This window comes from Ailuropoda melanoleuca, chromosome 13, assembly GCF_002007445.2.
Source record: "Ailuropoda melanoleuca isolate Jingjing chromosome 13, ASM200744v2, whole genome shotgun sequence".
NCBI lineage: Eukaryota > Metazoa > Chordata > Mammalia > Carnivora > Ursidae > Ailuropoda > Ailuropoda melanoleuca.
Window position 1 is genome coordinate 33408508 of NC_048230.1, and position 27093 is coordinate 33435600.

At 37.5% G+C, this 27093-nt stretch overlaps 1 protein-coding gene across 7 annotated transcripts in view; it reads left to right on the top strand.

Annotated features, from left to right (window-relative positions):
• CEP112 (centrosomal protein 112) overlaps positions 1-27093 on the top strand; it is a 402227-nt gene that overhangs the window by 249465 nt on the left and 125669 nt on the right. Inside the window, exon 1 of one of the 7 annotated variants that reach the window (XM_019802272.2) lies at positions 12129-13640. The exons of the other annotated variants lie outside the window; for them this stretch is intronic. Within the exon in view, the coding sequence (XP_019657831.1) occupies positions 13479-13640 (162 nt within the window). The 5' untranslated portion in view covers positions 12129-13478. Of the gene's footprint in view, positions 1-12128; positions 13641-27093 lie in introns of those variants that run through there. 7 annotated transcript variants of the gene reach the window in all.

Sequence of the window (27093 nt, forward strand, 5' to 3'; positions counted from 1 at the left end):
GTCTTGCTATATGTTTAAGCACCACAAAAATAATCCAGGGAGTTAGATTTCCTATTTTCTCATGGAAAGGATAGTATGGAATATCCCATTCCATAGCGATTAAATGCATATTGTAATAAAGCAATGTAGAATATTGTCCAGTATTGTACTGAGTATCGATAGTTGAGCTGTAGCCCCAAGTTTTCCTAGGTTAAGACTAGGTTTCAGATCTTTCTTTGGTTTTCTAATAGTCATTTCTAGATTTTATAGTCTTTTTTGACAGTGTAACATAAATGACAATATTGTTTCCCAGATTACTATTTCAGATTAAGAAAAGTTAAATTATATCAAAATTATATATTTTTATATATTTTTGAAATCTATGTCAGTATAATATAATATAATATAATATAATATAATATAATATAATATAATATTTACACATTTTGGGTTGACTGATTTTCCAGGTATAATCTCAAATATATGTTCTTTCAGTATTTTGGAAAGGTGGGAACATTTTAATTGGGTAGTAAATGCGAATTACTATTAATGATAGCAACCGTAAATTGCTTCTTGAGTTCCTTGAGACCAGTCTAATCTTGAGATCAGGAAACTTGAGAAGGGTAATCTAAGAGTCTTCCAATTCTGCTTACTTTTTTTTCACCTTTTCTTCTTTACCTTTAAATGTTATGCCTTCATAGAGCACACACCACCATTTGAGGCACTGCTCCATTGGTTTTACATAGATTGTGATCCTAAGGTACTTCTTTTATGGTATCTCAATTCATTTGAGACTCAGATTTCAGCAGACTTTGCCCTTGGCAGCATAGCTCTGAACCCAGAAATAAATAGGAACAAGACTCTAAAGAGGCAGAAGTGAGCCTGGCTTCTTGGAGGAACAGCAAGGAGGCTGATGTGGCCAGAAATGGTGACCAAGAAGGAGGAAGAGGAGGAGAAGGAGGTGATGAAGTCAGGAAAGGAACCTCAAGGGATGGACCTACGTCCTGTGGGTCTGTGTGGGCCCTTGAAAGGTTGTGCTCTGACTCTCTGGGAGTAAAGAGGCTTCACAGGTTTTGAGCAGAGGAGTGGCATGTGTTGATTCACATTTGAGTAGGCTCTCTCTGTGCATTCTGAGAACAGACTGAATTGAGGGCAAAGAAGAAAGTAGGGAGACTAGTTAAAAGGCCATTGTGGGAATTTGGATGAGATGACAGAGGCTCGTACCTGGGCAGCAGCAAAGGGTAAAAACTGATGAGATTCAGGTTAGATTCCAAAGGTGGAGCTGACAGTGTCCGCCATTGGTTCAGATGTGGGGCAGAAGAGAAAGAGGGGGCATGCTGTTGAGCAGTCAAGGGTGATTCCAAGATGACTTGCTGGAGCCAGTGGACCAATGGAATCAGCCTTCTGGCGGCCGAAGGAAGACTGCCAGAACAGTAGGTGGGGCCAGGGGGGGCACTTCCCAGTTGAGATGCCTTCTGTACATCTAAGTGAGGATGTTGGTGGTAATTCCATCAAAGCAATACAAAATAGGAATGTTTTGATTCTAAAATATACAAAGTTTCAGGAATTAGAAAAGTTCTTTATGCAGACAGTTTTACCCCTCTGACAATAGCAGATCAGTGAGACTGATGGAGAGTGAAAGGGGTATTATTATTATATCCTCTCTGGAGACTTTTTTTTTTAAGATTTATTTTTTAAAGAAGATTTATTTATTTGAGAGAGAGAGCTCACTTGCAAGCAGGGGGAGGGGCAGAAGGAGGGAGACAAGCAGACTCCCCACTGAGTGAGGAACCTGATGTGGGGCTCCATCCCATGACCCCAAGATCATGGCCTGAGGAAAAATCAAGTGTTGGATGCTTAACCAACTGAGCCACCCACGCACCCCCCTCTCTGCTGACTCTTACACACACCTTGCCTTGGCTCCATTTGTCTCTGCCAATAGTTCAAGGTATTTCTGAATAAATGTTCTTAAACAACACATGTACCAGTGCACACTGATTTAAGAAAATTGGACATACCACAGCCAGACTTATAAAATATACAAGTTTGGCCTTAATTTTTTTGTATTATATATCCACATTCCAAATGTTTCTTTTTAGTAGAAGATGAACCTTTTCAAGTATAGGTTTATATATGTTATAACTAATTAGCAGGTTACAGATAATAAAAAAAAATTAGAAACCATTATTAATTCATTTGGCAAACATTTCTGGAAGATCTTCTATAACCCTGAAAGGCATTATCCCAGACACTGTGAGGATATATAGGAAAAAGAAAATAAAGGCACAATCCTCGAGGAGATCATAAAATAATAGTGACATCAAGAAATACACACATACAAAAATAACTATAATGCAAGGTGGAGTGTGAATTGGGGACAATTATTCCTGTTAAGGAAATCAGGGAAAATTAGCTGGAAGAGACGTTGCTTTTACTAGATATAAGTAATATGTAGACTAGTAGATATGGAAGGTGGCATTCTAAGCTAAAGGAATACAACTGTAAGAGCAAACGAAACCATTTACATGCATGGCATAGAGGTGAATCAGGGGGAGTGGTTAGTGATCAGGCTAAAAGGTAGGTCGGGATCACTGAGAGTCTCCAAAACGGTCATAGTATTTTAGCTTCATTGGTTAAACAGTGAGGAGCTGCTGGAAGTCTTTAAGCACTGAATGTCAGGATTCAAGCGATTCTTAGGAAAATCTTTTTGTCGGTGTTGTTCAGATTCCCTCGCTGTAGGAGTAATTGGTGGGGACCAGATTAATGCAGGCAGGAGGTCCCTGAGGGGGCATGTTCGAGGTGCAGGATGGCAGTGAGAGCGTGGCAGTGACAAAGGGCTCGAGGGCCATGTTCGAGAATCACCTCAGAGACGGCAGTGTTTAGACTTGTGAAGTGTAACCCAACCCTTAATAAATTGGGAAGGTAGGAGATGTCTGGTCTGGGGAGGAAGAAGGTAGGTGCCATTATGAACTTGTTGACTTTGAAGCGCCTCCGCCTCACCCAGCTGGGCTGTTCACTTGCCGTGGAAAGAACGTTTGTAGGTAGTCATAAGAGAAGGCGGGACTCAAGCAAATAGCTGTGGGGGTCACCCACAGAGAGGGCCTGTTCAAGAGAGGAACACAGGAAGAAAACAAGTAGCGGTGAAGGAAGAATAGCATTGAAGATGTCGGGGAGGAAACAGCCGAAGAAGGGTCATCAAGGTAAGAGGAATCTGAGAAGAATGCATTTTCATGGAAAGAAAGGAAGAGAGTATTTGGAAAGGCGGATTTTCAAGAATGTGACAGAAAATCAGGAAGGATGAAGGATGAGGAAAGGTCCTGGGATTTGAAAGTGAGAAGTCACTGATGATCTTGGACAGTTCCCTGGAAGGGAGAGTGTGGACAGAAACACGGTTGAAATAGATAAGTGAGGCGTGGAGATTTGTGCATACTCTTATTATTTCAGAAAATCTGATATTAAAAGGAAGGTGTTGTTCCAAAGGAGTATATTTTTAGGCTGAAAATGTCTTGCAATACACAAGAAGAGACCAGTGGAGAGGAAGAGCTTCATATGCAGAGAACCGCAGACACCTGAGGGCTTGCTATCTGAGACAGAAGGGTGTGGATGAAAGACCGGCACAGGCCTGTCCTCGCCCCTTGGTCACAAAGATTCAGCCACAGGAGACCTTGGTCTGTTCATGGAGTAGGCCTCCCGCTCTCCTTCCTCCAGGCCTTTACACCCACCACGCCTCTGTCTAGAATGTTCTTCCCCCAGATTTTCTGTGGCCATCCTCCTCATCATCACTCCATACTGCTCAGTGTCCTTCCCTGACCTCTCTCTCTCTCTAGAGTCATGCCCAGCTCTACCACCTTCACTGGTCCCATTGTCTTCATAGCTTATGTCACCATCCAGAATCATCTTTTCATTTTTCTGATTGTTTATTTTCTTTTCAACCCCGCCCCCTTACCCCCTCCCATAAGAATATCAGCTCCATTAGCAGGACCTTGTCTGCCTCGTTCACTTCTGTACTGATAGTGTTGAGAAAACTCAGCACATGGTAGGTGCCCTCCTGGTATATATTGAGTGAGAGAATAATAGGAGCCATGACTTCCAAGGAGGGAGGAAGGAAGGAAGGAGAGGACTGGTAAAGATACAAGGGGATTCTGTGATGAGACATAGAGAGAGCTTCTATCTGATATCATCTCTGTTTTTAGTAAAGAATAGCAGGAGTCTTCTGAGTGAGGAGCTCCAGGACCAGTGACATAGCCAGGCTTCGTGCTGGGCAGATGGTTAGAATGTGGTTGGAAGGAAGCAGGTGTAAGGGCATTTGCCTAGGTAGGATTAGAGTTCTGCAGGTTGAGGAGGGAGGATGACAGCTGGAAGAATGGAATGCTCTTGAATTGAACTGAGGACACAAGTACACAAGATAGAAATGGGGTTTTAGCATATAAGAACTTTAGCCATCATGGTTAACAGTGCCGGTGGAGTTCATCAGAACATAGGGACTTGTTGGCAGAAGGAGAGTCTGGGGAAAGGGATGAGAGCATTAACTAGGCTAGTGTTTAGTGCCATGAGTTTGGTTTTTGTTGAGTTGGTGGAATTAACCAATCCCAAGGTCCATATGATAAAATACAAGTGTTGGACTCTTGATATGAAGAGCGATTTGTATTTCCAGTTGATACATGTTTTTGCTTAACTAGTAAAAGGAGTTGAGCCATTTCTAAGTGCAGGAAGACCAGGAGTTCCCAGAAAGCAGTCCTTGTGAAATGCTCGTTTCTAAAGCCCAGGATCACATGTGGCACCTCCTACAAAGCAGACATTCGTAAATGTCGAGAAAATGAAAGAATGCTGATGATCTGAGAAGTTCAGTCTAGCCATGTGCATGGTGATATGAATAAATAAGACATTGGTTTTGATTCATCCACATTTGACTTTAACCCATTATAAATTCTTAGATGGGGCAAGATTCGTCTTTATGTTCACATCTTCATTTTTTTTAGTTTTGTAATTTCCTCCCTGTTCCTTAGTAAGTTAAATGTATAGCATAAAACGTTTTTCAGAGATAGTTTTATATTTTTGTACACAAATCAGTAGAGTTAATATGAAAATCTGATTTAACACTAGTAAACTGGTAGATAATCCCTTAGCTGCCTGGTGTGTCATTATGCATGCTGCTTGAATTCTTCTGCTGTATTTTATAAAAGGTTTAATGTTTTATCATGTTTAAATCAGAAAGCTAAAATATTTGAGAGCAACTCAAAATCCTGTCAGAATTGAGGGGTTTAGAAATTAATTTTCTCTTAAGTATAAAATCGAGGTTCAAAGAGGAGAGGAAAATAATACCAGAAGAATAAATAATCTGAACGTAACATCCCTGTGGGTCTGGCTTGTGTCAGTGGCACTTACAACGTTGAGGTTGTGAAGGAATCCCTGAGTCCAGACCCTACCTGTGTCTCTGTCAGCAGCAGCCCCAGCCTTGCTGACATCTTCAGTGGCTTTAAGAGAAACATGAAATCCTCCACCAGGTCAAAAGACTTGAACTCTAGAATCCAAGAGAGTCCATGATTGACATTTGCAAAGTGAAAGCTGCTTTTCTTGCCTTTTAAAATCTTTTCAAACCAAACTGAAACACAGTCCACAAAAAACATGAGCCTCTGAAAAATTACAGACCATTTGTAAGTGATGGTAGTGGGTCATTTTGGGAAGTTTGATTAAAACTTTGGTATTTACAACTTACCATTCCCTTCTTGAAATAAGAAGCTATTTGAGAAAATATGGGAAATAGAGAAATGTAAAATTCCTGTTACTACTGCCAGCTAGCGATAACCAATAGTGATAATTTAATGTGCATGTAAAATAGCACTTTATATGAGTTTAGCTGACGGAGATCCCGCTAAATAAGCAGTGCAGTCTTTCTTTTTACTAAAAGTCATGCTAAGAATATTCCAATGTCATTGGAGATTCTTTGAAAATACAGTTTTCATTGTTTCCTGATATTCCATTTTATGGGTGCAGCATAGTATATTGCAGTATTCTCTTATTTTTAAGCATTTAGCTTAAAAAATTGCTTACACTGATGCACAGATGAACTTCTCCATATGTGTTTTTGTCAACATTTTGATTGCTTTTGTCTTAGGTTAAGATCCCAGTAGAATTACATGGTCAGATTGCTTTTCTGAAAGATTCTATTAATTTATATTTTCCACAACAGAATCTGTTTTATCTAGCCAGTCCTTACCATTAATAGTTTTCTTTAATTTTTGGTATTTTTTTTTTTGGTAAAAAAATTTTATTGTTTTTAATTTGCATTTTAAAGAACAAGCTTGAACATTTATAATAGATTGGTTGAGCGTATTTCATTTTCTGAGAATTGCCTGTTCACACGCTTTGACAGTTTGTCTTCTGTTAGTGTCTTAATGTTTTTCTCATCACCTTACAGGATGAAAAAGTTCTCAGCTTTGTGGCAAATATTTTTGGTGCTTGCCTTTTAATTTTATCATTTAACTTTATGATACACCAAAGATCTTATTTGTATTTAGTGTAATCTGTCCATCATTTCCTTTGTGAATTCTCTAAGTAGTTGTTTTAAGCTTCACAATTTGAAAATATATTAAAAGTTAAATATTTAAAAATATAGGAACACATCAAACATTTTCCACACCATACTCTACTAAGTAAAAAGCGCTTATGAAATTGACATAGCATTTACCAGCTTGGGTTCCTGGTCTGTAATTTTAATAGCGTCTGAAGGATTATACTGGAATTCTGCCAGCCTGAAGTCATTAAAAGGCTTTGAGCAACAATTCAGCATCTTTTTCAAATTTAAGAAAAGCTCCATATGGCATAATTATTCAAAGCTAAGGTCATAGAAACTACTTAAACCTTTGAAATTTATAATTAAAGGATTAATATTAACTTATGAAGACATTGTCATTTTGGCTTAAAATGGATTTCTAATCTCAATTCTGTTCCCTTTGCTTTGATCTTTTCCCTGACTTTTTCCTTTGCTAAAAATATGAAGTTTTATATCCTTAAATTTTTAAATTAAATATTACCCTCAAACAGTTTATAAAAATTGATTGACAAACAACATCCAGTCTAATTTTTATAGTATTTCACAAATGTTGTGAACTTCAAGTTGGCATTTTCCTCTGGCTGCAGCTTGATATAATGGACCATAATGACACTTCCAAACTTAACAGTAAATCAATTTATAAAAGAAAAACACACACAAATGGCAACTTAGAAAACCATGAGTGTGTACATAATTTGAATGTGATGAATTGGTGTTCATTTATATTAAGGTTTAGAATTTTAAAGTGTCTTCAAAGTACTTGCATTGTAAGCCTTCTTGGAGTGGGAAAGGGGCTATGTCTTGTTTCATCCCGGAGCTAAGACTTTTTTGTCATTTTGACGATATCTACAAGCAGTCCAAACCAAATATTTTAGTTAAATCAGTTTATGAATCTCCTACGTAACAAGAGGAATTGTGTGTTCCTTAGAGACGCAGTTTTGCATCAATTCCCAGCTCTCTCCTACTTTTTCTGGTTCTGATGTGAGGCGCCCGTTTCACAGTGATTCCATGAAATAAATACTGGAATAATGTCTGGGGTGTCTGTTTATTAAACAAAAAAGAGCCAATATTGGATATTTACATTGTCAAGCTTTTACCATCTCAACCTGAGTGCAGGGCTGCCAAGTCCAATGCAGTGCGGAGTCACAGATACAGACGGCAGCGGGCTGCTCCCTACTGAATGCAGCTCTTGCTGTTTCCCAGAGAATCTTTTGCCAATTCTTCCTCTGCCTCTTCACTGCATGTTAAAGAGCACTTCTGTTTTCTGGCAATCTGGGAGAGCAAATCAATAGCTTAACTTCAAAGTCTAGTTTTCCTAGGCTAGAGAGCTATGTTTTACTTGGAGAAAATTAAAAGGCAGTATATTCTACGTTAAGGCTATTTTAAAATAAAATCTAGAATTATAAATGAATCATTGTTTATTTTTAAAGTAAATATTTGCAATTTATAAGATTAACCCTACCTTGTCTTTCTCTGGCCTAACTTTCTAATATTCTAATTGCGCCATTGTAAATGAAGTTCTGCCATTCATCAGAACTTGTTAGTTGTATCCTTTGGGTTTTCTTAAGGGAGAAAATTTCTACCTAGAATAAAGGGAAAATCTCTTAGCTCAAGGTAGCAAAAGGTAGTATTTTGACTTGAGAAGTTGTTGAAAATAAACAATTTATTTGGCATCTTCAGAGATTGATATCCCAACTAAGAGAATTGGGAGTAAAATAAGCAGGTATTTGTGCCCAAAGGCATTTATGTGTGTGTTCATTTTGGTTTTTGTGAGGTTCTTTTGGTATGTGTTTTGTGTGTGTGTGTGTGTCTGTGTTTCAGTTGAGGTTAGCATTGATAATTGTACAGTCCTTTTGATCCTTTTGGCTTCATGGCCAAACCTGTAGGAGTCTTATAGGCAGTGAATCTTTTTTTCATAACATGGAAGAAAATAAAATGAAAAAAAAATGTGTATTTCATTAGTATCTTCAACAATGGTGAAGTGATTACAAATAAGAACAGAAAGAATAATTTATGGCACTGTCTTGGTTTACCATAAATGGGGGGCCTATACATCCCAACTGGCCTGGGAAGGTCCCAGTTTGCACCTGTTGTCCCAGGATCCTGAATGATTTAACATTCCCCACCTTTTCCACTCTTAAACATGTCCTAGCTCGCATGTTAAGCTCTGTGATTACCCTAACTAGGAGGGTGGTTTTTATGTAAAGGAGGCATCTTTTCTCTTTATATACCCTATGATTTAATTATTGAACATTATAATGCTGACTACATGTATTTTAAATGAGTGCTTTTTGAAAATAATACTGAACTTAGATTATAGATAACTAGACTCTAATTATTTTAATATCCTGACTAGCCTTCCGACAGGTGTTTTTTCTATACCACACCAACATTTCAGTAGCAGTTGATTCACTTAGAATGAAAGTATTTTCCATTTGTTCGGAGGCTCAAAGAGATTGGAATGAAGAGGCAGAGCCTCCCTATCCATACTCCTGCCTGCTTTATTTGGAGACTTTCTAGAAGGGGAGGGCAGAGGATGAGCGGATGGGCATTAGGTGTTAGGCACTGAGTGTCTAATGTCCCAGAGGGGCCAGAGGATATAGCACATTGGAAGAGCTCTGGGCTGGGAGTCAAGTCTCTTTCTAATCATTGTTCTTAATGGAAGGGAGACAATTATTCCCTGCGGAATGGGGTTTCCTAATTCAATATTGTGAGGATTAAACTAATAATCAAATGGGACACCTGGGTGGCTCAGTTGGTTAAGCATCTGCCTTCCACTCATGTTATGATCCCAGGAAGGGCCTGAGTCAGGCTCCCTGCTCAGCCAGGAGTCTGCTTCTCCCTCTCTCTCTGCCTCCCCTCCCTGCTCATGTGCACTCTCTCTCTCAAGTAAATAAGTAAAATCTTTAAAAAAATAATTGATTAATAATCAAAAATGTTCAATTAATTTAACTAAATTGAATACATTATGGGACACAGTAAAAATAAAGTATATGACCAGGTGGTTTAAATATACCTTTTCATCCTCACAAGTAATTAAGGAAATACTAATTAAGACAAGATAGTGTTTTTAATGTATTGAATAAACAAATTATTTTAAATGATACTGAGTATCACTTTTAATTAGTAATACCAAATACCAAAGGTGCAATGAATAATAATGCAATGAATACTCCAAAATGCTATTAGTGGGAATGTAAATTGGTACAACTTTCCTGAAAGCCTTTACTTACCTATATTGTGGACTTCTAAATTATTCATCTCTTTTGATGTAGTAGGCTATTTCTTGGTTAGCATAACATCAATACCAAAACCCAAAAAAGATACTCCTCTACAAACAGATTAATTTCAGAAATCTGTTACATTTCTATACACTAATAATGAAGCAGCAGGAAGAGATATTAAGAAAGCAATCCCATTTACAATTGCACCAAAAATAAGATACCTAGGAATAAACCTAACCAAAGAAGTAAAAGACCTCTACTCAGAAAACTGTAAAACACTGATGAAAGAAATTAGAGATGACAAGAAATAGAAAGACATTCCATGCTCATGGATTGGAAAAACAAATATTATTTTTTTTTAAAGATTTTATTTATTTGACAGAGAGACAGCCAGCAAGAGAGGGAACACAAGCAGGGGGAGTGGGAGAGGAAGAAGCAGGCTCCCAGTGGAGGAGCCCGATATGGGGCTCAATCCCAGGACTCCAGGACCACGCCCTGAGCCAAAGGCAGACGCTTAACGACTGAGCCACCGAGGCGCCCCGGAAGAACAAATATTATTAAAATATCTATCCTACCCAAAGCAGTCTACAAATTTAATACAATCGTTATCAAAATAACAGCATTTTTCACAGAACTAGAACAAAAAACCCTAAAATTTATTTGGAACCACAAAAGATCTGAATGGCCAAAGCAGTTTTGAAAAAGAAAAACAAAGCTGGAGGTATGATTCCAGATTTCAAGTTATATTATGAAGTTGTACTAGTCAAAACAGTATGGTACTGGCACAAAAAATGGGCATGTAGATCAAAAGAACAGAATAGAAAACCCAGAAATAAACCACAATCATATGGTCAGTTAATCTTCGACAAAATAGGAAAGAATATCAAATGGGAAAAAGTCTCTTCGACAAATAGTGTTGGGAAAACTGGTCAGCAACAGTCAAAAGAATGAAAATGGACCATTTTTTACGCATACACAAAAATAAACTCAAGACGGATTGACCTGAGGGGTGCCTGGGTGGCTCAGTCAGTTAAGCATCCAACTCATGATTTCAGCTCAGGCCATGATCTCAGGGTCGTGAGATCGAGCTCTGCATTGGGTTCCTCTCTCAGTGTCGAGTCTACTCGAGATTCTGCTTAGATTCCCTCTCTCCCTCCCCCAACTCACACATGCACATTCCCTCTCTCTAAAATAAATAAGTAAAATCTTCAAAAAAAATGGATTGACCTGAATGCATAAAAATCCTAGAAGAAAGCAGAGGCATTAGTAATGTCTCTGATATCAGCCATAGGAACATTTTTCTAGGTATGTTTCCTGAGGCAAGTGAAATAAAAGCAAATGTCAACTATTGGGACTACATTATTAAAATAAAAAGCTTCTGCACAGAAAAGGAAACAATCGACAAAACTAAAAGACAACCAACCTACTGAATGGGAGAAGATATTTGCAAATGACATATCCAGTAAAGGGTTAGTATCCAAAATATATAAAAAAAACTTATACAAATCAACACCCAAAAACAAATAATCCAATTTAAAAATGGACAGAAGACATGAACAGACATTTCTCCAGAGACATTCAGATGGCCAACAGACACATGAAAAGATGCTTAATATCACTCTTCATCAGGAAAATGCAAATCAAAAAAACCACGATAAGATATCACCTCACACCTGTCAGAATGGCTAAAATCAGAAAATGCAAGAAACGAGCTGTTGGCAAGGATGTTGGAGAAAGGGAAACCCTTGTGCACTGTTGGTGGGAATGCAAACTGGTGCAGCCACTGTGGAAAACAGTATGGAGGTTCCTCAAAAAGGTAAAAATAGAACTACCCTGTGATCCAGTAATTGCACTACAGGGTATTTCCCCCAAACTACAAAAACATGAATTTAAGATGTGGAATACATGGAAGCAGCCCAAGTGCCCATCAATAGATGAATGAAGAAAGAAGATGTGGTTTATATACAATGGAATATTATTCAGCCATAAAAAAAGAATGAAATCTTGCCATTTTCAATGACATGGATGGAGCTAGAGAGTATAATGCTAAGTGAAATAAGTCAGTGAGAGAAACACAAATATCATATTATTTCACTCATATATGGATTTTAAGAAACAAAACAAACAAGCAAAGTTAAAAAGAGAGAGAGGAATCAGAAACAGACTCTTACCTATAAAGAACAAACTGATGGTTACCAGAGGGGATGGGAATGGGGGGATGGGTGAAACATGGAGACTGAAGAGGTCACTTGTCATGAAGAGCACTGGGTGACGTATGGAAGTGTTGAATCAGTCTACTGTACACCCAAAGCTAATACAACACTGTATGTTAATTACACTAGAATTAAAATAAAATTTATAAATTAAGTAAAAGAAGAACAGATGCTGAGGGACAGGTAGCAGGCAATCGCACACTCTTAATGCTTTCAGCATTTGATGCCTATTTTGTGTATAGCAGCCCTAGACACTTGATATAGTAATGAACAAAATGGACAGATATTCCTGTCTCCTCAGAACGCACATTCTAGCCAGAGAGACAGATAATAAATATGCAGTGAACATACCACATAATTAACTTACATAGAATTTTGTAAAAGTGTCTAAGTGTTACTGAATAAGAAATGAAAGAAAAGATTAAGGGGGACTCTGGAGTACCGAAACTGGGGCCATTTAAATAGTGTGATCAGGATTGACCTCGTTGAGAAGGTCAACAAAGGAGTTGAATTAGCCATGTGGATATTTGGGGGAAGAAATTTCTGATGGAACGAACAGCCAGTGCAAAGTACCAAGCAAGAGCATGGCTGGCATGGATAAGGACCAGCAGGGAAAGCCAGTGTGGAGAGAGCAGAGGGGACAGGGAGAGAGAGTAGGAGTTGAATTTTGAGGAATCCCAAGGGCCCTTATCACATAGGGCCTTTGAGGCTGTTGTAAGGACTTTAACTCTGAGTAATGGAAGAACATTTAGGGCATTGTGCCAAGGAGTGATATGATCCAACTTAGACTTGAAAAGGTCATTCTGGCAGTGTGAGGACAAAGGTGGGAAACCCATTAGAAGGGCACTGCTGAGGCCCAAGGGAGAGATTATGGGGGCTTGGACCAGAGTGGCGCCAGTGGAGGTGGTCAGATCCTACATAGATTGAAAGGTGGAGCCAACACAGCTTCTGGACAGATTTGATTTGGGAGGTGAGACCAAGAAAAAGGAAGTCATAGATAAGTTTACATGGGAAAAATGCAAATATGCTAGTTCATTTCTCTGTGGGATGGGATTAGAAGTGATTTTTAAATTACATCATTCAATTTTTCTGAATGTTCTCTATTATAACCACATTGTAGTCCTAACGATGATGTACAAGTCACCACCTGGTTATATTGTCCCCCTGCCCCAAGCCCTAGGACATCTTCAGCCTGCTTCCCCTTTCTGCCCTGAGACCCCAGAGTCACAGAGACAAGGATGTGCTGACCCTTCAGTCCTGCTGTTACAGTAGCTGACATCAGAGAACGAGCAGTGTGATTGTGATGTCAGCAGCCCCTCCTCAGCCCTGCCTGTGAGGTTGGGATGTTCTCCAATGCCCCATCCCCTGGCCCAGGTCATCTTTCTATCAGGGCAGGGAGGCTGTGCCCTCGTTAGCTTCAAAGAAAAGCAGAAATATTGCCTGCCTGACTTTGGCCTGCTCACAGGGCTCTCAGTTTTGCTTCTGCAACATTAATGAGTGCCGAAGGAAATGTGGGCTTCTCTAACCTCAGACTACTCCTCTCCCGAGGAAAGCCCAGCCCTGGGTCTGATAGGGAGGAAAGGAGAAGGTAGTCATGGCCCTGAGACAGAGCAAGCTGGTAGTCTGAGGCCCCTGAAGGACACAGGACCATCTGGCCTCAAAGAGAAAAAGGTAAGACTGAGATACTCTCTCTGTTCCTGAGACAGGGATCTTTCTGAAAAACAAACCTCAGGGACGCTGAGCTGGCTCAGTCAGTAGAGCATGCAACTCTTGATCTTGGGGTCATGAGTTCAAGCCCCATGTTGGGCAGTACAGCTTACTTTTTTAAAAAAGGGGGAAAAAACCCCAAGTCTCATTGCTGGGCTGGATTAGGCACTGGCAATGTAAAAACAATGTCTCCCCTCAAAGAGATATCCTTTAATGGGGCAGGGATAATGGAACAAACGACACTGTGATTACATTTAACCGAAATGAGAGCCATTGTCTGGATCTATTGACCAGCATGCCTTGAGAAACTCCCAGGAATTCTGTGGGGGAGGGGTAGAATCAGGCCGAAGCTTCTGGACAAGGTAAACTGAGCCAATGGCATTTCCCTCTCTTGCTTAAAAACTTACAAAGTGCCATTGCCCACAACAAAATGAAGTTGCCACAGCTCCTTAGCTTTCTGGCCAAGGATTTGCATAATCTCATTTTCTCCTCTCCTACCTTTCCTCTTTTCTCATTTATTTTAATTAATTTAATTTTTCAGTGTACAGTTCAGTGGCATTAAGTACATTTAAATTGTTGTGCAACCATCACCACCATCTCCGGAACTACTTTCATCTTGCAAAACCTAAACTGTCCCCGTTAAACACTAACTCTCTATTTCCTTCTCCCCCAGCCCTGGCAACCAGCATTCTGTCTTCTATCACTATGTAGTTGATGACTGTAGGTACCTCATGTGAGTGGAATCAAACAGTATTTATCCTTTTGTGACTGGTATATTTCACTTAGCTTAATGTCTTCAAGGTTTATCCATGTGGTAGCCTGTGTCAGAGTTTCCTTTTTAAAAAAGGCTGAATAATATTCCATTGTTTGTATGTACCACACTCTGTTTATCCATTCATCCCATCAGTGGGCACTTGGGTTGCTTCCACATTTTGACTATTGTGACTTATTCTATTATGAATGTGGGTGTGCAAATATCAGTCTGAGCTTCTATTTTCAATTATTTTGGGCATAATACCCAGTGTGGAATTGCTGGACCATATGGTAATTCTATTTTTACTTTTCTGAGGAACTCTCCATACTATTTTCCACAGCTGGTGCACCATTTACATTCCCACCAGCAGTGCACAAGGCTTCCAGTTTCTCCAAGTCATCACCAACACTTGATTTTGGTTTGTTTTGTCTTTATAATTGCCGTCATAATGAGGATGAGGTGGTATCATCTTCTACCTTTCTTAACTGTCTCCCTAACCACAGGCACACTCTGTGCTGTGCCCACTCCAGAAGATTCCCTTTTCCACAAATAGGATGTACACATTCTCCCTTCACAGCTTGACATGGGTTTTTTCTCTCTGCCTGGAAGAACTGGTGAACTTATCCTCATTCAAAGATGTTCCCTGTCCTTGCTTTACTCCTTCTTACATCAACTCCAGAAGAAATCAGGCTCGTCCTTGTATCAGGCATCTTCTTTTTAAAACATTTTTTTATCAAGATAATAATTTACATACAGATGATGTTTAATTATGCAACTTTAATAACCGTCACCACAATCAAGATAAACAACTATTCCATCACCTCAAATATTTCTCCAGATCCTTTGTTGTCAATCCCACTTCCTTCCTCTTGCTCTGACTCCTGGCAACCACTCATCTATTTCTATGACTATTGGATTTGCCCTTTCTGGAATGTCATAGAAATGAATCATTCAATATGTAGCCTTTTGAGTCTGGTTTCTTTCCCTTTAGCATAAAGCATTTGAGATTCCTTCACATTCTTGTGTGTAGCATTAGTCCTATTCTTTTTTGTTACCAGTAATATTCCATTGCATGGATGTACCGAAGTTTGTCCATTCTCCAGTGGAGAAGTATTTGAGTGGTTTAACATTCATATAAGGGTTTTATGTGAACGTAATATTTCTCATTCCACTTGGGTTGATAACAAGGAGTAGGATAGCCAAGTTGTATGTTAACTATATCTTTAAACTTTATGAACTGCCAAACTGTTTCCCAAATTGGCTGTATCATTTTGCATTTATTTTTTTTTTAAGATTTTATTTATTCAATTGAGAGAGGGATGGAGAGCACAAGCAGGGGGAGCAGCAGGTAGAGGGAGAGGGAATAGCAGCCTTCCCGCTGAGCCAGCGAGGAGCCTGATGGCAGCTCAATCCCAGGACCTGGAGATCATGACCTGAGCCAAAGGCAGATGCCTAACCATCTGAGCCACCCAGGCACCCCTCCTTTTGCATTTCCATCAAAAATACATATGGGTTCTAGTTGCTCTGTATCCTCACCAGCACTTGATACTGTTGAATTTGTGATGTCATTTTAACCATCCTAACAGTTGTATCTCATTGCATGTGGATTTCCCTAATAACTACTAATGTTGAACATCTTTTCATGTTTCTATTTGTCATTTGAATATCTTTCTTGGTAAAGTGTCTAAATGTTTTTCCAATTTTATATTCAGTTTATTTTCTTTTTATTGAATTTTGATAGTTCTTTATATATTCTGGTTACAAGTCCTTTATAAGATACAAGATTTGCAAACAGTTTTCACAGTCCATGTTACCTTCTCATCTTTTAGTAGTTTCTTTCAGAGAGCAGGGATTCTTAATTTTTTATGAAGTCCAATTTATCAATTTGTTCTTTTTATAGATCACGCTTTTGGTGTCATATCTAAGAAATCTGTGCCTAACCTAAAGTTGCAAAGATTTTCTCCTGTTTTCTTCTAAAAGTTTTAAGTTTTATATTTAGATCCGTGGTCCATTTTGAGCCATTTTTGTGAATGGTACAAGGTACAGATTAAGATTCAGTTGTTTTAGCACTATGTGTTGAAAAGACTATCCTTTCTCTGTTAAATTGTCTTTGCTGCTTGTTGAAAATCAATTGACCATAAATGTGGACTGTGCTACTGGGCTCTCTAGTTTTGTACAATTGATATACATGACTGTTCTTTCTAATAATGCCACAGTGGTTTTTTTTTTAAGATTTTTAAAATTTATTTATTTTAGAGAGAGAGAGCGAGCGAGCACATGAGCAGCATGGGGAAGAAGCAGAGGGGGAGGGAGAGAGAGAGGGGGAGAGAATCTTAAGCAGACTTCATGCTGAGCACAGAGCCTGATGTGGGGCTGGATCTCACGACCCTGAAATCATGACCTGAACTGAAACCAAGAGTTGGACGTTTAACTGACTGAGCCACCCAGGTGCCCCACAAGTGTCTTGATTATTGTAGTTTTATAGTCAGTCTAGGAGACAGGTGGTATAAGTTGTCCGACTTTGTTCTTTTTCGAAATTGTTTTACCTATGGTAGTTCCTTTGCTTTTCTTAGAATCAGCATAGTAAAGTCCACACAAAATCCTGCTGAGATTTTTTAAAATTGTGTGACTCTATTTCTCAGTTTGGAAATAAATGAAAATTTAATGATACTGAGTCATCTAATCAATGAACATAGAATATCTTGCTGTTTATTTAGGTTTTCTTTAATTTCTTTCATCAGTGTTTATAGTTCTCAGCATGTAGATGTGGCATTTATTTTGTTAGACTTATACCAATTCATTTCATGTTTTTAACTTTAAAGCCCAATTATTTGTTGCTAATATATAGAAATACAATAGATTTTTTTATATTCATCTTGTATCCTGTGACCTTTCTAAACTCACTGGTTCTAGTCACTTTTTTTAATAGATTCTTTGGGTTTTCTACATAATCAGATAAGTACCTATTATTTAGTAGTTTTCCTTGTGAGAATTTTTTTTAATGAAACCATATGTATCAAGATATTTTATTTCTCAGTACTCGAACACAATTATTTTACTAGACTGGTGAATTTTGGAAAACGACTTCTCAAACATAAGAAGAATCAAATGAGATTACACCAATCAGAAAAAGTGCATATAGGATGTGGAAGCAAGAGCATTTGTAATTTCCCAGTTTATTTTGTTATGTCCTGTGATATATATATGATTTAAAAAAAAATAATACACACAAACATATAGGCAAAGTCATAGGTATTTTTAAATACCTCTTTTTCAGATACAAATTATTCTTGGTCTTGGCTTTCCATATTAATCATTCTTTTTAAAAATCAAATGATTTTAAAATGTTCTAAAATGATATAGTTTATGAATATATTCTAAATACTGCATTATATTGAGAGCCTCTGCTATTTAAAATCATAAAATTTTTGCAAATATTACAGTATTGAAATCAGGCTGAAAACATATTTCTTCTACACACATATTGAAAAATTGGTAAAAACAAAAACAAAAAACATTGTTTGTAATATATGGTCCTTCTCAGTGAATGAACGACCTTTATAAAAAACAATATTACTTTGTCAGTTAAATCTTTTTTAAGTATTAGAATCACCAAATTGTGTAGAAAATCTCTTTAACTCCCATGTTTGAAATTACATTCCCCTTAAAAATATTTTTTTCTTTTTCTTTTTTTCCCTTAAGAATATCTTTTACCTGGTTTGTTACATCATTAGAGTGTGTTTTGAATTTTATGTTCTGATTCATGACCAACTCTCAAGTAACTTGTTGGGGCATATATCTCATAATGTATAGACATATATATCTCATATAGATAGATATCGAGAGAGAGGAAAAGTGAGAAAGCCTTCCCCCATAGATACACCTGAAATATAGGTCCAGAACAGTTACTAATGTGTATATACATAGACATACACATGTCCACAATTTAGAATACGCTAATCAATCCCAATAATAATAACAGGCTATGTCACTGCACTTATGACTGAAACACAAGCTAACCAACCAGGTGTAGAGTATTGCATAATATTTTTTGTATTTTCCAGAATGTATTACAAATTGTTGTTGAAAAAAGAAAAGCTACATTTTTAAGTATGTGCAGATGTGAATTTTGGCTAACGGAACTATTTTTAATATTCATCTATGGTATTTACTTGGCAAAAAATATGGACATTTGTTCCCACTGTTCCCATTGTTGTAGTGATAATGAGAAATACAAGCACAAAAGAGCTTTTAAAACCATATAACTCTGTATAATAAAATTCTAGATTAGGGTAAAATGCTGGGAAATCTGAGAAGGTCTGTAGTATTCGGAGGATGTTTTATGGAGGAGGTGGTCCTTGAAGTACAATATTTGGATTGGAACTAGATATGAAGAGTTTTCTGAGGCAGTCCGAGGGGATAAAATGGGAAGCCATGAGCTTAGGATGAATTAAGAGAATGTCAGGCAGTAATTAGGAAAACCTTACTTATAAAAAAAGATGGACGATGACTTTTTGAAACTTTTCCATTTTAAAGCTTTTTATTTACACTTACTGAAAATTTGCAAAAAGAGTTCAGAGAATTCCCATGTACCCTTCGCCCAGCTTTCCCCGTGTCTACATCTTATTTATCTATAGTGCAATCACTAAAACGAGGAGATTCACATTAATACTTTTTTTTTTTAACATGGGCAAAATGCATTTGCAACAGTAAATAACTGTAGGCCTTATTTGAATTTCACCAGTTTTTCCACTAATGTTCCTTTTTGCTGTTCTAGGACCTCCCACCACATTTATTTGCCATATATTTTTAGTCTCCTCCAGTCTAACAGTTCCTCAGTCTTCCCTTATCTTTCTTGACCTTGACACTTTTGAAGAGTACTAGTTATCTTGTAGACTTTTTCTCACTTTGGGTTCATCTAATGTTTTTTTATGATTACACTGAGGTTATTCTTTGGCAAGAATGCTACAGAAAGGATGTGCCTCTCTCAAGTGCATTATATCAGGGGGTGCAAAATACCAAAACATGTTATTACTGGTGACATTGACATTGATCACTTGGTTAAAGTGGTATCTGCCAGGTTTCTCTGCTGTAAAGTTATTTTTTTCCCCTTTGTAATATGTAAAAATATCTTGAGATACTTTGAGGCTATGCAAATATTCTGTTTTTCCTCAGACTTGCATCCACTAATTTTGTCATCCATTGGTGAATCTTGCCTGCAACACTGTTATTATCTTTTTTTTACTCAGTTCCTTTGAAGTTTTGGCATTTTCTGGCTTTAACTTATGCTGAGGGTTTTTTTTTTAATTTTTAGTTTTTCATATCTTGAGGAGAGAAAATATTGGAAGTGAAGGTGACTTTTTAAATGCAATTTTGTGTGTGTGTGTGTAAGGAATCAACTAAAGGAAAATAAAAGAAAAAAATAAGATGAAAGCAGAGGTAAGGCTTATGAAAAAACAATGCATGATACAAGGGTTTGTATAAATAGAGAGTGACCTCAATTTGACTCTGCATTTTCCAGGAACAAATGGAAAGAGAGCACCATAATTAGAACAAGATTCAGTGCAACCAGATTTTAAAAATTAATTAATTCAAGTTCCTGTAATTGAAATCTTCAGAGAAAAATTTACTAGAGCTTCTCACAAAGAAGAGTATATGATGTGGTTAACATCCTCAGCAACAATCTCATGGAACATAACATCTTTATTGGGTATTTTCTTAAAATGGAGGGGTAGTAGGTATTATTTTGAACTCATTTTTTCTAAAAATAGAGAAACCGTTACCATGGGATATAATGTATTAGAAGTCAATCTGGGCTCCAGAAGTCCTTAGAAGGTTCATGAAGTTCTTTTGAAATCAAACAAATTACTGACCAGATAGTCTTTATGTGAAGAAAAATGGAATCCCTGCCAGTCGAATGTTACTGTGCTAAATAACCAAAACCTTCTTGTATACAAGTATTTTCTCTGGCGTAGGAATCATTCGGTCTCAGACCATGTAAAGGAGTTAGATAAGGATGTTTCAGAATAACCATGTTATGAGAGAGTCCCACAGTTATTAACCTTAAGGAGACAGTTAAGAAAATTGAGATTTGCCAAGCATTGGCCTTATTTGTTGTACTTCTTGAGAGATGTTTCCAGTTTTGCTTCTGATGATCATTTCATCCCCTGGAACTGAGCACTGAGAAAGGATGTGAGACAAGTAGCAAGGAAGAGGAAGAGAATGCACATGCATAGCTTTTCTCCAGTTCATTTTCTGTTTCTAAAGAGCTGAAGCTATTTAAGATTTTGACATTATCTTCAAATGTGGGACTTTTGATCTGCAATGAAGTCTTGGCTATTTTTAACAAAAAGTTTAAATGACCTTTTCACAGGATTTAAATTAATGACTGCCTATCTGATGTATGCGAAGTAAATGCATGTGTACCTTTAGAACAACTTTTAGCAAAGGAAAACTAAGTGGGGTAATTCTTTCATTGTATATCACATTAGCATCTGAATCTCTGGATTATTTTGCGAATTGCCTTATTACCAGTTTAATTCAGTCGAACTTCACATTCAAGTTAATGTGAGCTAGGGAATGGATTAAGTATGGAGAATACAAAGAAAATATAACATTGTTGATTAGGACCTAAAGAGTCACAATGTTACATGATTTTTAAAATTACATGTTAGTTTATTTTCTATACAATACAACTGAGAATAAAATAGCCCCAACATAGTATCAGCTCACATTAGATAAAGAGCTCACCCAGGGTCAGTGGACTATATTTGGCAGGGTCTGTAAAAGTTCCATGTTATCTGCATTTATTAGGTTATAAACTGAAAATAAAATAGTATAAAAGTTTCCAGTCAGAGTGTTTTGGCATGACTTTTAACTGCCTTGTACCATCTTTTTAAAATGTGCCTTATATGGCCAAGGAATTAGACAGCATTTTAATCAAAAATCCAGATGTGGCAATCAATTTTTTTTTTAAATACTCTGTGAGACCTTGGGAATAGAACCAAGACAAAATTGGCTAATGATAGAGGCCCAATCTTTACTACTCAGAAGCTAGAAATAGCAGTTTTTGATAGACAATTCTTGGCGAAATCTTATATTTTTAAAAATCACATTTGCAGAGATTTACATGAACATGAGAAGAGTCTGATGTTGGCTTTGATCAGCTCTTTCAAGAAGGAAAGGAGAAAGTTACTTAGGAAAACATTTTATGATCTTTTTCAGTTAAATAACTATTGGTTGTTTCAGCTTTCCACATCTTCACATCAAGTATTTCAGCCACTGTTTTGTAGTATTTTTAATTAGATAATATTTTGGTTTTGTTCTCATAACTTATGTAGTTTCACTAATCACCTAATTAAATGAAGAGCATTGGAGACAATGTGCTGAATGTTTATATTTAACCATTAATTAATATGTACCAATCCCCTTTATAATGTATATGTTCATAAAAGTCTTTAATATTATCTTATATCCAAATTAATTATATATTATGTATACATATATAAATTACCACCTATATTTTCTGATCACACACAAAATATTTTTAAGTGAGTTAAAAAAAACATAAGCCAGATAACATTTTATTTTTTTGCTTTCATAAATACACATTTGGCAATCTCTTGCCAGTTTCCCTGGAAGAAAGAATCATAAACACCTGCTTAGGGTGCCTGGATGGCTCAGTTGGTTACATGTCTGCCTTCGGCTTAGGTCATGATCCCGGGGTCCTGGAATCGGGGAGCCTGTCTCTCCCTCTGCCTGCCATTCCTCCTGCTTGTGCTCTCTCTCTCTGTCAAATAAATAAATAAAATATTTTTAAAAAACGAGAGCAAAAAAATAGAAACAACTGCTTGTACAATCTTTTTATGGAATTAGGCCAGAAATAACAAATGAATAAACAAGTACATTTTTTTCATTTATTTTTTTAAAAGATTTTATTTATTTATTTGACAGAGAGACAGCCAGGGAGAGAGGGAACACAAGCAGGGGGAGTAGGAGAGGAAGAAGCAGACTCTCAGCGGAGGAGCCTGACGTGGGGCTCGATCCCAGAGTTCTGGGATCACGCCCTGAGCCAAAGGCAGACGCTTAACGTCTGCGCCACCCAGGCACCCCAACAAGTACATTTTAGACCAGATGACTACCCTGGTGAATTCTATCAAACATTTAAGGAAGAAATAATACCATTCAACATGAACTCTTTCAGAAAATAGAGGAGGAGAATCACTTCTCAACATATGAACTTAGCATGATCCTGATGCCCAAACTAGACAGTATATGGAAAGAAAACTACAGACTACAGACACAAAAAGTTCCTTGTCAAAATATTAACTAATCAGATCTAGCAGTATATAAATAGGATAAGACATCCTGGCCAAGTGGGACTTATCCCAGGAATGCAAAGTTGTTTCAACATTCAAAAAATCAATCAACATAGGGGTGCCTAGGTGGCTCAGTCAGTTAAGTGACTCTTGATTTTGGCTCAGGTCATGATCTCCAGGTCATGAGATCAAGCCTCATATCGGACTCCATGCTCAGTGTGGAGCCTGCTTAAGATTCTCTCTTGCTTTCCCTTTGTCTCTTCCCCTGCTCGTGTGCTCGCTCACTCTCTCTCTCTCTCTGTCAAAAAAAATAATCAATGTAATTTACCATATTAAAAGACTAAAAAAACCAAAAAAACANTCCCCTGCTCGTGTGCTCGCTCACTCTCTCTCTCTGTCAAAAAAAATAATCAATGTAATTTACCATATTAAAAGACTAAAAAAACCAAAAAAACAAAAAAAAAACCCATGATATTACCTCACTAGATTTTAAAAAAGCAATTGACAAAGTTTAATACCCATCTATGATAACTCAGAAAAGTAGGATAAAGTGCAAATAATAAAAAAAGGAAAATGTACAGCTAAAAGTATACTTAATGGTGACAGGCTATATGATTTTTCCCCAAGATTGGGAAAAAGACAAGATGTCCATTCTCACTTACAATTCTACTTTATACTGAAGGTCCCAATCAGTGAAAAAAAAGAANGATGTCCATTCTCACTTACAGTTCTACTTTATACTGTAGGTCCCAATCAGTGAAAAAAGAAAAAAGAAAGAAAAGAAAAAGCGTGTAAATCAGGAAGAAAGAAGTAAAACTGTCTTTATTTGCAGATAACANATGTCCATTCTCACTTACAGTTCTACTTTATACTGTAGGTCCCAATCAGTGAAAAAAGAAAAAAGAAAGAAAAGAAAAAGCGTGTAAATCAGGAAGAAAGAAGTAAAACTGTCTTTATTTGCAGATAACATGTCACCTGCCTGAAGTAATCAGAAGGAACCTGCAAACAAACAAACAAACAAACAAACAAAAACCCCTACTAGAACTAATAGGTAAATTGAGCAAGATCACAGGGTACCAGGTCAATATGCAAAGTAATAGTGATTTGAAATTTCAAAAATCAATACCATTTAAGTGACGACACAAACATGAGCTACTTCAAATTTTAACAAAACGTGTGCAAGATCTATACACTGACGTATATAAAACATTGGTGATATAAATTGAAGAAGACCTAAATAAGGGAAGATAAATATCAAACTCATGGGTGACAAGGTGCAACACTGTTAGAATGTCGTTTCCCCCAAACTGATTCTGAGGTTAAGTACAGTCCAAATAAAACAACCTCAGCAGTTTTCTGTGTTGAAATTAATGGGCTGACTCTGAATTCAGAATGCAATGCAAAGCACTGCCAAATCAAGTTTGAAAAAGAATGAAGTTCTAGGAAACACACTGCCCGATTTCATGACTAACTATAAACGTACACCAATCAAGAGAAGGTGGTATTGGTGTAAGGATAAATCTATCCATCGGTGGATCAATATAAAGAATCCTGAAATAGACCTACACATTTATAACTAATTGATATTTGACAAAAATGTGCTAAGGTAATGAATGGGGAGAGGATAGTCTTTCTACAGATAGTTCTGGAACAATTGGATATCCATGTTGGGGGGAAAAAAGAGCCTTGACTTTTTCCTTACATTTAGACAAAAATAGTGTGAAGTGGATCGTGGACCTGCATATAAATGATGAAAGTATGAAACCCTAAGAGAAAATCTTAGCGATGTTGATTAGGCAAAATTCTCTTTGGACTCAAAAAGTGTAAACTATGGAAGAAAAAAAATGGGTAAGTTGGACTTAAAATTCTTGCTCTTCGGGGCGCCTGGGTGGCACAGCGGTTAGGCGTCTGCCTTCGGCTCAGGGCGTGATCCTGGCGTTATGGGATCGAGCCCCACATCAGGCTCCTCTGCTATGAGCCTGCTTCTTCCTCTCCCACTCCCCCTGCTTGTGTTCCCTCTTTCGCTGGCTGTTTCTATCTCTGTCAAATAAACAAATAAAATCTTAAAAAAAAAAACAAAAAAACTCTTGCTCTTCAAGAGATACTTTTTAAAAAAGATTTTATGTTTAAGTAATCTCTACACCCAATGGAGGGCTCGAACTCACGACCCCAAGATCAGGAGTCACGTGCTCCACCGACTGAGCCCACCAGGCACCCTGAGGGATGCTCTGAAGAAAATAAAAAGGCCACACATTGGGAGAAAATATCTGGAAAATATGTATCTTCTAAAGGATTTTTTAATAAAAGATTTTTATCAAACATATAAAAATTCTCATAACTTAATAAGACAATATGTTTTTTAAAAATCAGGAAAATCATTTACCGTTCTTCACCACAGAAGATGTCCTGTACTAACTAAAATTTTAACTGTGTTGTTGAGACACTGGGCTTATCTAACTAAACCATGAAAACCTATGCAAATTGGAATTGTGCACAATAAGGACTGCCTATATTTAAGAAACAGAATCACAACTACCTTCAAAGTATATGAATCTTCTGGGTTTTCGATTCCACTGTGTCCAATAAGGGACAGACACCCGAGGATGTTTGGGGGAGCACCACACCGTGTGTGTGCCAAACATCTGGTACCAAACACTCCCTGCCCTAACTAATTACTCTTACTGACTGGTAATAAAAACGGCCCACGTTTCCTGTACCAAGTGTCAAGCTTTGTTGTAAAGGCTTATCTCGTTGTCCCTTCTCATTGAAGGAAGGGCTGCCGTTTCCTTTGTGGAGGCTTAGATAGGTTCAGTAATTTGGAGAGATGAGACTCAAGCTCAGTTTGACTCCAGAAGCTGTGCCCTGAATTGTCTTATTGTACACGTGGTAACAAATGTTTGATAATGTGCTGAGAAGGGAGATATAGGGAGATATGAGAATATACCAGAGCCGACAAGTTGGTCATTGGTCTCAGAAAGACTTGCCTGAAGAAATAATTCTGATACTGCTCCTTTGATAAGAGCAAATGCTAGATACACATGCAGGGAGGGATGTGGGTTCTAGCCAGGCCCCTGTCAATGACTAGCTGAGCAGCCCTTAGACCAGTGACCTCTCCGAACATGAGTCTGTCCTTCACTCAGAAGGTTGTCTTTTCAAGCTTCAACTAAAAAAAAAAAAAATTTTTTTTGTACTTTTAGGGTTTTTTTCCAATTTGATTTTTTATTTTTTTTATCTTTTATTCAAGTATAATTAACATACATCTTAAATTAGTTTCAAATGTACAATATAATAAGCCTCAATTCTTAACGCTTTCTTTTTTCTGTTGGAGAAATGGGCACCTTTGATGGACAAAGATTATTATGTGAGGTTAACTCTGTTGGCAAATAATTACTTACTTTGTTTACTACCCTCTGTCCTGTCTCATCCCCCCCCCAACAATTTGATCAGGTAATACAAGATTTTTTTATAGAATCGTTCTTGCTAAAAGTTGACATTTTCAATATCATAAAACAAATTAACGATCTTCTCTATTTTTGTCAGGCTAGAAGACAAGAGTCCTCTGCTTTGCACTTTCTTGTGCTCAGATAAGTTCTTGAAAATAACTGATATAGTTAAAACAGTTGAGAAGCATGTTCAGTATGTATTGATCTAATGAAAGAAGATATTTATTGTATGCCTACCACGTATCAGGCACTTGGAAATATGTTATCTACCTTAATTCTCACGTTAATCTGCTTTAATTCCTTTGAAGTCAGATTCCCTTAGTATAGTTGGAGATACTGAGGCTTAGAGGAGTTAAGTAGCTTGTTCAGCATTATAGGGTCACAAGTTGCAGAACCATGATTCTAATTGCAGCGTCTTTCTCCAAACCCACGCAAGGAATTGCTTGCTTTCCATGTCACGACCCAGCTAATCCAGCCATGTGCTGGCTCAGGTAGGTCAACAAGAGCAAAAGATAGAAGCAACTCCTCTTCACAAGATAATTGGCTTTATGAGCCAAGTCATGCCCATTTCCACCTTCCTCATGCCCAACTAGACTCTGATTTGCGTTCCCAACTCCTCATTACCCACATCTTTGCTTCACAAGCCTCCTTACCTTTATTTCTGATTTCTACTTTGATTGGTCTCCTTGAATATTTGGTAGCTGACTCATCTTTCAGCTCTTATTTGATCACTTTGGATTTGACCTCAGATCCATTTGACTTAATGGAATTCCCTTAACGTACCTTTTCTAGTAGACTTATTGGTCCATGTCCCTAGACAAACTTCAGACCTTTCCCTGGTGCTTCTGTGTAGAAAGAGCAAAAGTGTAATCCTCCTCTAACGTCCAGCTAGTCATCTGGGT